This window comes from Chenopodium album, chromosome 24 (assembly GCF_948465745.1).
Source record: "Chenopodium album chromosome 24, dcCheAlbu1.1, whole genome shotgun sequence".
Lineage (NCBI taxonomy): Eukaryota > Viridiplantae > Streptophyta > Magnoliopsida > Caryophyllales > Amaranthaceae > Chenopodium > Chenopodium album.
The window spans coordinates 32,312,645-32,324,177 of record NC_137857.1 but is presented as its reverse complement, the minus strand read 5'-3'; the positions used below and the strand labels follow the sequence as shown (position 1 = coordinate 32,324,177).

General features: G+C 35.3%; 2 protein-coding genes across 4 annotated transcripts; both read right to left on the bottom strand.

Moving 5' to 3' along the window:
- Positions 1 to 445: 445 nt before the first annotated feature.
- Positions 446 to 5,269, bottom strand: LOC145611351 (myb family transcription factor PHL7-like). 3 transcript variants are annotated; one of them, XM_081666670.1, is made up of 8 exons: positions 5,141 to 5,269; positions 4,570 to 4,707; positions 3,099 to 3,175; positions 2,911 to 2,953; positions 2,647 to 2,704; positions 2,329 to 2,398; positions 1,171 to 1,666; positions 446 to 1,018 (listed from the first exon to the last, which is right to left on the bottom strand). In XM_081666670.1, the coding sequence occupies exons 2-7, from the start codon at positions 4,676 to 4,678 to the stop codon at positions 1,187 to 1,189; spliced, it is 837 nt and encodes a 278-aa protein (XP_081522796.1). In that variant the 5' UTR covers positions 4,679 to 4,707; positions 5,141 to 5,269; the 3' UTR covers positions 446 to 1,018; positions 1,171 to 1,186. The 3 variants fall into 3 exon arrangements, with proteins under 3 accessions (XP_081522796.1, XP_081522795.1, XP_081522797.1); XM_081666669.1 differs by having other exon boundaries at positions 449 to 1,023; XM_081666671.1 differs by having other exon boundaries at positions 449 to 1,023; positions 2,647 to 2,692.
- Positions 5,270 to 7,046: 1,777 nt separating this feature from the next.
- LOC145611065 (putative galacturonosyltransferase 4) lies at positions 7,047 to 10,871 on the bottom strand. Its single transcript, XM_081666294.1, has 9 exons — positions 10,499 to 10,871; positions 10,336 to 10,376; positions 10,185 to 10,226; positions 10,021 to 10,084; positions 9,663 to 9,913; positions 9,088 to 9,368; positions 8,610 to 8,967; positions 7,751 to 8,326; positions 7,047 to 7,637 (listed from the first exon to the last, which is right to left on the bottom strand). Exons 1-9 carry the CDS (start codon positions 10,608 to 10,610, stop codon positions 7,362 to 7,364), a joined length of 2,001 nt encoding a protein of 666 aa, XP_081522420.1. The 5' UTR covers positions 10,611 to 10,871; the 3' UTR covers positions 7,047 to 7,361.
- Positions 10,872 to 11,533: the final 662 nt, after the last annotated feature.

Genomic DNA, 11,533 nt, shown 5'->3' with positions numbered 1-11,533 from the left:
CTTAATGGGAGAGTTTTTGTAAGTGCACACTTTAATTGAATGGTATATTTGTGGAATTTTGTTGACTTACTACGCTATCCAAAATCATTGTAAGCAGGCTATGAAATATAGAGGCAAGAATGATAACATAACTCATTGAGTTTTCTCAAAAGCTATAACCACCCCAATAGTTTACATATGTTATTCATGATGTCTTCCTAGTGAAGCTTTATCCACCACCCTAAATTGAACTTGAAGCTTTGAGAGTCTTCAAGATGTACCTTCATAGCACCATCCCCTAATTCCAATGATATAATGAGGCCTTTTTGACCCTAGGAGGTTTCCCCCAACACCGATTCAGTTATGACAATGGGGTCTAATATTTTCATCGATGTATGAATATGATAGAATCACCGGGGAGCTGCAAGTTAAAAGATAAAACACAAAAAAGTTGTACTCCGTATATGTCCCTAGTGAGAACATTAAATATATTATCTTCCTGAAGAAATGCTCTTCACGGGGTGCGATTGAGCAAGGCCATACAAAATTGACTCACAAACATATACAACTTTGTACTAGATGCTCATTTAGTATCACTGAAATTCAATGGCTTTCGTAGATCCATTTCCAAGGTTTGTTACATATCCTACACTAAGTTTTATCGGAAAGAAGAAAGACCTCCTGTGTGGCCAAATACATTCTTTGAGCAAGAAAAATGTACTTCTGATTATAAAAATAAAAAAATAAAAAAAAAATTAAAAAAAAAAAAATTCTAAATGTTTATGAGCAAGCAACATGGTAAACATGATATGCAGTATAAATGCATGGAATATGCTCAAAAATTTCCAAAGGTATTGGCAAAAATTGGTTTGGATGTGGGCATGTGCTGCTTTTTGACATCAACCAGAGTAACCAAGCTCAAAATGAAGCATCCCTAGGGTTTAAGGCCCAGTGGTGAATCTCTCAAACTTCTACTGCATCAATATTGCAAAGGGTTCACAGAGCTCAAGTTTTCAGAAGCAAGACTGGCAAGTGGCAACTACACTTTTTACAAAAACATGATCAATTAGCAATAGAAGCCCCAATAGTTACACAGATGTAACAGAAGATTTGTTCACTTGGAAACTAAGTATCTTGAAATACTTTGAAGTTAAAGCCTGACAGCAAAAGAAACAGACATGAGATACTTACTTCATAGTTCTTCTGATCAGTCCTCTTTGCCAATTGATAAAGAAGAAGGTTCACATGGTTCTCCAGCATAAATGAGGTTCCTTTGTTGAAGAGATGGAGTCATGCTTGACTCCAGTATCTGCTGGGTGAAGAACATCTCTTGGTTTGAAAATGCTTCATCATTATTGGTCAAACATGGCTGCTTTACTGATCTTTCGTCATTAAGATTTTCACACATGGTAGCATCATGGCAAATAGAGTCTGGAGTCAATGGTTCCTGTTGAGATGAGAAAGACTCATCTAAAGATGTGGTCTTAGCAACTGCACAATCTTTGCTGTATTTGCCCAAGGGTGATTCTGATGTAGGAGCAGGAGTTGTAGGGTCACTCTTTATAGATTCTGAATCTTCAGAGCCGGGCACTTCAGCAAGAGTTCCACTTAGGCGCTGCTGCTCCTCTATTATCTTCTTCAAGTATTTACCCTGAGCTTCTATTCGTAACTGTAGCTGCCTTTGCACCTATTGCACATCAAATACATCAACTGATCCTGAAACTATGATTTGTTCTAGTTTGATAAAAGGGGGAGGGGGGTCTCTAGGGAGCTATTCAGAACAAGACCTGTAACAATAAATCAAGAGGAACAGAATTCTGGCACAGATTTGTTTCACCGCCTTTAAGATGTTTAATGGCCTTTAAACTGGGTGGCACAAATTATATCTGTAACTTAAAAATTGCCTCATCCCAGATTTTCTCATACAATCAATTAACAACTAATAGCCAAAGGGATAAAATCTCAAAAACCTGGGTGTTTGAACATTTCTTCCCTCCATGGCTAAATTTATACTTAAATACTTTGTATTTGCAATCTAAAGTTAAAATAATGCAAGAAGATGATGTCAGAATTTTGGCTTTTATTATTCTTTCTTTGTGGAGCATAACAGCATAATAACCCCCTCAAGCCACTCCCCCCCCCCCCCCCCCCACCACCACCACCACAGGGTGTGGGTAGAAATTGGGGGCAGGAAGAAGGCATGACATCAGTGTGGCATCCACAGTCCAACTCCAAAAAAATTATCACCTAGCACACGATTTAAAGAGGGCAACCAACAATTGGAATCAGTTTGTTTAAAGAGAAAAAGGATCTAACAGTTTCTTAGAGACTGCACAAAGAAACACATGCCTCCAATTGCTCATGCAATCGCTTCTGCACCTCCATTTGCAGCTTTAATGCCTCGGTGATTTGCATACCACTGCAAAAGAATTAAACTCCTATCAGCATAACTTCCCACCTTCATAAGCTTTCTAATATGAATACTCCGAATAGAAGGCCAACAGGCTAATCTGACAAGCATCCCCGCAGCTCCCCAAAATATTCTCTGACACAAAAGTTGAGACTCATAGAATCATAGTATACCTCATATTCATCAATTACAATATCTGCTTCCTCAACTGGATTTTACAAGACAAATAACATAAAGCAAATAAAGTATGAACTTACGATGAACTTTCCAAACCATAAAGCATATCCGCAGATTCCTTCTTGTCTGCTTTTTTCCCTAGCATTACCAATGCCAAAATTGAAAGAAAAGAAGGAAATAGTAACATAATAAATCAACTTAAAAGAGAAATGAAAGCAAATCTATCAAAACCAGAACAAAAAAAAACCGGCTTTATGCTCCACAATTTAGTAAACAGGTCATAGTTAACAGCCAACAATGGACATCAAAAGATAACCTACACCTAATCATGAAAGAATACTAACCCTCAGATAAGGAATCAGGGAGGTACTTAGCAAGACGATATTTCTGAAAAAAAGAACGTGAACAATGAAAACAAAGAAGCCATAAAAAACCAAATTTTTTCACAAAATATAAGAGGGAAAAAAAGAGAGCAAAGTTCTATGAGTACAAAAAAAAAAAAAAAAAAAAAAAAAAAAAAAAAAAAATTTACCTGTAAATGGCTTTTGACATGATATATTGTCAAGCCTTGTACTCCCATAACCCTAAGGACACCTTTGGGAGTAGCACCTGAAAAGCAGAAAACTAGGCTCAATCTCCAACAAAAAGTGTTATATAGGGATCCACACAAGATGTAATTCACTTTAACCATAACAAAATTATAAATTTCATGATAAAGTGTTCTTGCATAATACATTTTCTTTTAAAAGGGTTTCAATAAGAGGTAAATTTGCATTCCAAAGTTAATAAAGCATATAACAGTAGCATGTACAAATTGCTCCCTTGAAAGTGAAATATACTTCCTCTGTTTTTTATTAGATGCATCATCTTTGAAATTGCAGACTCCTAGGCAATTTTTGGAGTAGAGAGAGATAGAGAGAAAAAATAAAGAGGGTCCATGTCATATGAGAGAGACAGAGAGAATTTATTGATTAAAAGGGGAGTGATGCATCTAAATTGAAACTTCCATATATAGAAAGTGATGCATCTAATAAAAAACGGAGGAAGTATAAAGATGGCAAATAAATATTGCTAGCATCAAAACAAAGAATGAAGAGGAGAAAAATACACAAAACATTACAAGGAGAAAGGATGAAAAAAGAAACTAAGCAGCCTACTGATTAGCCCAATGCTTAAGAGCTTAACCCTTACAACTTAAAATCTATTTGAAGACCTAAAGCACCTAATTTAGTCCAATAAAAAAGTTCACTAATAGAACCCATACTATACAAAAGTGATAGTGATTAAATGAAAATCAAAGTTACCTACCCTGTGTTATCTTGCTTTACAAGTGTTGTGTTCTTAGGCCATTATAATCTTGCATATTTCATTTTCATTTTAAAGGGTTTCATGATAATTTAATGAAATTCCAATAGTGGATACAAGGAGAGGGAGATATACATATCAAAGTTAATAGAGCATACGATAATAGCCTGTAAAAATCATTCACGTTAAAGAGATATATAATCAAAGCAAAAAAAGTTGATAACATCAAAAGAAAAGATGAAAGTTGATACTTCTAATTCCATATGGTTCTAAAAAGGAACCACTCTTGACTTATGACTAATCATATCTCCTCCTTGTCTAGGGCCTAATAATACTTCAACGTGCATTTATGGTAAATCACGAATGGGTAAGTTCCCTTCTAAATACTACTCCTTCCATCTTTAGACAGAGAGAGTACTCAAAGATATGCATCATTTAGTGGTCAAAACTTCAACTTTGCCAAGAAATGCTAGTTCTAGTTGTTTTTCTGTCAAGGTATATGATCATCATAAACCCAATATGCAGAATCACAATAAAAAAAAAAAAAAAGAAAAAAAAGTGAGGGTCAAATTGTCAAGCAAGCATGAATACTAAAACCCCCCATATTAAGGGTTCCGGCGATGCATTAACAATCATGTTCATTCTCAATCAAGGCAATCATAATTTCAACAAGCATCATCAGAGTTAAAAGAGCGTACGATCTGGCCCACCCAGTTGTGCTACAGCATCAACGAAACGCTCATGAAGTTCATTGGTCCATCGGAGTCGTTGCTTCGAAGACATACTAGTATTGTTGACTGGATCCATTGTTACCAGCACCAAAGTCCAAATGTCAACTATATGAAAGATTTTCAAAATGTAAGTTTGACAAAATTGACAATCAAGTTTACAACGGAAAAGAAAACACAATTCACAAAAGCATCAGACATTACAACCTAAAAAAACAGATTTCAGTGAAACAATTCCCCAAATTCAACAAAAGGGTATATAACAAATAAATCAAACAAATTGGAAAACAGAATAAATCCCATATTAAGTTAAGTCACATTTGCTAAAATGGCATAATAAATTGAAACAAGTTGGTTTAAATGTACTGAAAATCGTTCAGTAAGATGAGAACAAGAGACAATTAAGCCCCCAAAAAAGGGGAGAAGATAACATAGATTTTCGAACAGACAAATCTTGTCTGTTCCTGTTTGTTAGTTGATTGTTAGATTGAAGGAGACAAAGTGTGAATGAAAAGGGGGTAGGAGAGAAGACGAGACTTACCAGAACACGCCGCAAGATTACAGCTTGATTGCCGACCGGAGCTTTCAGGAGAAGGACTGGAGAATGAAGAAAGTAGGAGTAGGAGTAGGAGTAGGAGGGATGAAATTCAAGTTTCACTATGTGTTTTCAAAGGAATGTGTTTTTAAATTTTGACAAAGTTTTTACTTTGATCGCCACCTAAATTTAGGTAAATTAATTGATTTTAATAGTTCGAGCAATTTCCCACAATAATGCTAGAATAAAAATAAATTCCTTTTGTGCGTCGTTTTGGAAACTAATTCCCTAGATACCGTCCATGTAGGATCGGTATTGGGTGTAATTTTTTTTTTTTTTTTTTCACCTTAAAACCGCTAATGACAATAGCGGTTATAGCTTTAAAATCGCTACTGTTATTAGTGGTTTCAGAAAAGAGACCGCCTATTTCAATAAACAGGTCTCTTTTCTTCCTTAACCTTTTTAAAAATAAAAATAAGTAAGGAGGCAAAGAGACCTGTCAATAAAAAAGGAGGTCTCTTTGCTGATACCATGTTTTAGCCAACAACAGGAAAGAGAGCGCCCACTATTACTGTTAAGTTCAAAGAGACCTAATTTCATTAATAACGGGTCTCTTTGCTTTTTCTAAAAAAAATAAAACAAAACCGCTAATGTTGCTAGCGGTTTTAACATAACACCGTTAACAACATTAGCGGTTTTAAGCCAAACCAAAATACCGATCCTAAATGGACGGTATTTTGGGAATTTGTTTTCAAATATGTGTATAGTGGGAAATTGTTTTTGTTTTAACATTATTGAGGGAATTCGCTCTAATAGTTCTTATAAAATTATGAAGTATATTAATATTAAATGGGAAAGTGAATATTAAAAAAAATTACTCTGTCCGAAAAACGGAGTATGAAATAAGATAGTGGGGTAAAAAAAGTTTTGAGTATTTACTTTAAAATAGGCAAAATAAGTTATACGCTTAAAAAAAAAAAAAATAGAGCAAGTACTCTTAATTTAATTTTGATGGGAGTACTCTTTAATAAAAATCAATAGATTATATAAATTTAAAGTGTTGTTTCAAAAAAATATATACATATATATATACAAATTAAAAGTGTGATGTAAAATAGATCTCAAATCTAACAGGATTTAAAATCATATTATATGATTTTAATTTTACTTAAAGAAGTGATCCCATTTTTAAAATTTTGCTTGAGAAAAATATAATGGGGCAAAATGAATAGGGACAAAGGGTATGCAAATAGTTTATTGAATTTCTAAAAATACTTGACTCTTTTTTTTCATGACCGAAAAACTTTACTCTTTAAATTTCCCTTTTCCTTTGTCCAAAAAAAAAAAAAAAACAAAACAAAACAAAACAAATCCCTTTAAATGATTTCATATGGTTTGAAAAAAATAACACGACTATTATATTTCATATTATATCCACTAACCAGATTTGAACTGATTGGAGTTGTGCTGAACTGAACTGAACTGAATTGAATAGAGCTGAAATGAATAGTTTATGAGAAGAGGAAATTTGAAATTGAACTGAATTGAATAGAGCTGAAATGAATAGTTTATGAGAAAAGGAAATTTGAATCTGAACTGAACTGAATTGAAATTAAGCTGAGGTGAACATGCCCTTCCTCCGATGTTTTAGTTGCATCACTTTATAAATTGCGGACTCCTAGACAATTTTTGAAGAGGAGAGAGATACAGAGAGTTTATTACAGTAACTAAAAAAGAAAGTGAAACAACTAATTTGAAACTTCTGTTTTAGGAAAGTAATGCAATTAAAAAAAAAACAGAAAAAGTATTATAAGTATTTTTTGTTCTTATTCAAAGGTTATGCTCAGCTCAATACACTTTCAAAGCAGCTCAAATTACCAATGATTGAAACACAACCGTAGTTGCACCAACGTAGAAATGTAAACTACACTCATAAATTACTTGTGATGCAAAATCGTTCTTACATTGTACAAAAACACCAAGAGAATTGCCAAAAAAAAAAGAACTTCGATCATTTACAAATACAAAGGCAGTCCCGGTCACAAAAAATACAAAAGAATGTATTTACCATAGGGGTTGTGCGTTTGAGATATATTATGTAGTACCTCTACACTGACACACGCATCGTGTAAGAACATAATATTCCAAAACGAATTCAGACGACTAGCAGCAAAACAGTAGCTTAGGAACTAAAGATGTGTGCTCACAAGACACAGGCAAGAGCCACTTAGGGATTGATGTTGCACTCCCGCATATATACTTGGTCATAATCAATGTATTTTGACCAATAACCTCGGTACTTAGGCATCCCAATCTCAAGCCACGGTTTCATGTTGCCATTGTAATGAACAACTGCGGCCTTCTCAATGTCCCTTGGGTTGACACTAGGATTATAGCCTAAACCAAGCACATGCCATGATCGATCTAGAGGGTAGGTACGTTTATAAAATGTAATGAGGCCTGGAGGCAAAGTTCCGAGCTTCCACAACTGTCTATCATGATTCTGCAAAGACAGTAGAAAATATCAAAATAGTTAGGAAGCTCAGACACATGCACTGTAAAAGCAACCAAACCATAAAGGCTGAACAAATGAGCAATTGCATATTGAAGTCTTACCAGCTTTTGCCAATTGTGGTACACCTCAGTGATGTTTTGTCTCTTCCACTCTTCCAAATCAAAAATATTCATTCCATAGGCCCATCCACAAGCATGGGGGTCAAAATTCTTCGAGATAAGAGGGTTAGAGAAATTAAGATATCGGTCAAAACGATGAAAAGTTTCACCGCAAGTCTCAACAGCACCATTCACATTGCCCCTCAGATCAATGGACCAAAGCCTGGTAAGGTCCTTCTGGACAACTATATCGTCATCCAAGAACAGAACTTTATTCAGCTTTGGGAATATCTCTGGCAGATAAAAACGAAGATGGTTGAGAATAGACAGATACTTTGGGTTCCGGAATTTCAAATTTGAATCTGAAGCAGCACGGTGTGTCTTGAAGTAGTAGTCTATCATAGATGGAGATCCCAACTGCTTGAGTACTGGGCTGTAACTTGAATTCAACCATGTAAATTCTTCAACATTCTGAACATGAATGGCAGCATTACTCGGAGGATTAACTAAGAACCACATCCTCATCGCTGCATAATTGAGTCTATCGGTAACAATGTGGAAAACATGCCTTGATGGGTCCTGCCAGATGCAATAAGTCAAGGCGGAAGCTCTTAAATATTTTGACTAACAAGCCAGGCAAACACAAATATATATGGCTATCTGCTAAGAGATTAACCGACATCTAGAAAATAGTCTAGCAATTACAAAATGGATCAAATACCAACAGGTACAAAAGCAGAAAAATCCACAAATAGTCAAAAGTTTAGTGTATACACCATTATTTGTCTTCTGTCTTCCATTAAACCTCCTAATAGCAATAAGGTGCAAAACTAAACAGAGAAAGCTCTTTGGTATATCTTACCTTAGCATGTGATACAGTAGAATTTACCACCACTGCAGCCGCCAACACATTGTCCGAAAATAATGCATAATGATACAGCTGAGGGTCATCCAATTTCTCTTGGTAAGGGAACTGCTGCTGAGAATAATTCAGGGCATAGAATTCAGTTGAGAGGCGCAAAGGAAGACAGTGAAGACCCTTGGGGAGTGTTTTTGCTGTTAATTGAGTCAAGAACATGGTCTGCTTTCTGTGAAGACGGAGCTGCTCTTCTGTTGAGTGAAGGATAGCACGGAGCTTCTTCACCATACCTGCACAATCATCTTGAATTTGTTTGCCCTTGGCCAATGTCTGATCCATCACTCTCAGTCTCTCATGGGCACTGCAGTTGAACCAAGCGATCAAATTATGACACAGACACAAGATTCAAAGAGTATTTTGACTATGTTCAACACAGTGAGTCTTAGTAATAACTAACAAGGGAGTTAACATCAATACATACTTCCTTGGAAGATCTGAATCCTTTGTTGCATCACCAAGTGCCCTTTGAACTTCCTTTATCCTTTGTCGAAGTTCCCTGATGAAATGAGCATTGCTTCTTGTTGCTGTAAGTGAAAGATAGACCTTTGCCCTGATCAGTTGATCTTTCAGATACCGAACCTGAGTATTAGACACGCTGTCCATTTGGTTACTATTCTTTTCATTTTTATGACCTCGACTGACAGTTTCTCTTGTGCCAACATCGCCACCTTTTTCGACAGATTGCATCTTAGGTGTTGTCTCCTGAAGGATGGAGAAAAGGAACATAAGCTGACAGGAAAGGGATGTTGCAGACATATAATATACCTTCCACAGCTAGAAGAAGGGCAAGCGTGGAGACGGAAGGAAAGCAAAGATAAGAAATTCCATGACAATTCTGCACTATTTACTAGCTCAATTATATATGTCAAATGATCTCAACACTCCAACAAGGGTGTGGACATATACCCAATGGATTCACATAAAGTTTCAAAGCAATCTAAACTTAAAGCATAAGAAAATCTTGACATAAAGACAAGCTTATAAAAATATGAATACCAGATTGTTGGAAGCAAGGTGCGAGGGATCGTTGTCCTTGGCATTGACATTGACATTGACATTGGCATCTGCAGCAGCATCATTTGCCACCATCTGCAAGCCATGAACTCCATTCATCTCATTCCCATCTGTCACCTGTTTGATGGGGTTTTCTAATTCAGTAGTATTACTCCCACTGCTAGTTGTAGTAGTAGATAATACGCGGTTTTTGTGCTCCACCTCCACAGGCTGCACTTCCAGCACCTTGCCATCTAATCAAGCAGAATACTGTTTAGATAACCATTTTAACTACTGAAATGAACCACTCTATTCACAAAAACTTGACAAATTAGTTGGATTAATTAGTAAGACAACTAACCTTGCATGGAGGGTTTTAGTTTGGAAACTATTCCAACAGGTTCTTTAACAAACATTTCATTTTCCTAAAAAATAATTAAACAGCAAATATTAACAAAATTAAAATTAAACACAAACCTTGCAATATTAATTTGAACCCACACTATATAAACAAATTCAATTTACCTGAGGGAGCACGTTAAGTTGCCCAGTGCGACCAGTGAAAGCCTGATAGACAAAATTCAAATAAAGTTCAATATCATCAATTAATTTTCAATTTCTTTTTTTTTTTTATTTAATTATTGAAAAAATTGAATTAAAATTTAAAAACACTTACAAAGGTGGAAATTTCTTCATTTCCATCAAGTTCATCACTAGCTGCACCCAAAAAAAAAAAAAAATCCCAAAAAACACAAATTCAAAAAAAATTCACCCAAAAAAAAAATAAATTTAGATGAATTGTGAGAAGTAAAATAAAAAAAGGGGAAAAGGGTTCTTACAGGAAGAAGGAAAAAGGATGCCAAGCTTGTCGGTATAAAGAAGAATGGGGGAAACCACTGTTATAAAAAGCAAGCATAAAACGGGTTTTCTGAACCCCATCTTCAACTTCATCGGAAATCCAATTAAATTGAATTGTAATTGAATAAAATCTCTACTTCATTTCCTAAAACAAGAAAGGTTGGATCTTGAATTTCTTAATTACTTTGGATCTTGAAAGAAAGAAAGAAAAGAAATCAGGTGTTGTTGTTGAGTTATAGCTGTTGTAATCTTGAATTTGATGACAACAGTGAATGGACGGGGGAGAAGCGAGTGATATAGAGGAAGAGTGAATGAATGTGTGTAGTTGTGTTGTGTCTGTCTCTTTCTTTTGAGTTTTGACAGTCTGGATTATGGAATGTGGATACAACTTGCTCTTTCATTTACTGTAAATCTGAGCTCGCTATAATTAGTATGGGTTAGTTAAAGTAATACTTGCATCGTCTGGTGTTCGATTTAGGGTCTGTTTTGGTTGATTGAACTATGCCGAGGTAAATTAAACTGAACTGAATATTTTACGAGAGAGGGAAATTACGAACTAAACTGAATTGAATTGAATAGAAAATAAGAGACCCTTAGCTACGTGTATTAGAATTGTGGGCGTAATCACATACTCCCTACGTTTCCTTTCATTTGCTGATTTGCTCTACAGAAGATTAGAAGTAAGTTTACTTTATTTAGTTTTGGTTGTGTAAAGTTGATAAAAGTGAAAATTTGGTGGACTAATAATGTTGTTTGTGAGAGTAAAGGAGTGGTGTCTATGGCTATCTAAACTATAGAGAAATTTTAAAGGAACAATCTAAAAAGGAAGGGAGTTAATGGAAAAAGGAACAAAGGGAGTAGATATAAATTTAGCTATTCAAATTGTCAAAAAGGAATTTTTGTGCACTCTCTCTTATAGGAAATTGATTAACAATAAACAAACTTGCTCGAATTTTCCATGGTCGCCTAATGATCCGCCAGCAGGTCATCTACTGCTTAGACGGGTGTCAACATTG

Excerpts from the sequence above, each read along its gene's own strand:
- LOC145611065 (XM_081666294.1), bottom strand. The coding sequence starts at position 10,610 with ATGAAGTTGAAGATGGGGTTCAGAAAACCCGTTTTATGCTTGCTTTTT. Across the intron at positions 8,327-8,609 it reads CTACTGTATCACATGCTAAG|GACCCATCAAGGCATGTTTT; the intron begins GTAAGATATACC and ends TGCATCTGGCAG. Across the intron at positions 7,638-7,750 it reads ACCACAATTGGCAAAAGCTG|AATCATGATAGACAGTTGTG; the intron begins GTAAGACTTCAA and ends CTGTCTTTGCAG.
- LOC145611351 (XM_081666670.1), bottom strand. The coding sequence starts at position 4,678 with ATGGATCCAGTCAACAATACTAGTATGTCTTCGAAGCAACGACTCCGA. Across the intron at positions 3,176-4,569 it reads ACAACTGGGTGGGCCAGATC|GTGCTACTCCCAAAGGTGTC; the intron begins GTACGCTCTTTT and ends TCTGCTTTTCAG. Across the intron at positions 2,954-3,098 it reads ATGTCAAAAGCCATTTACAG|AAATATCGTCTTGCTAAGTA; the intron begins GTAAATTTTTTT and ends TCTTTTTTTCAG.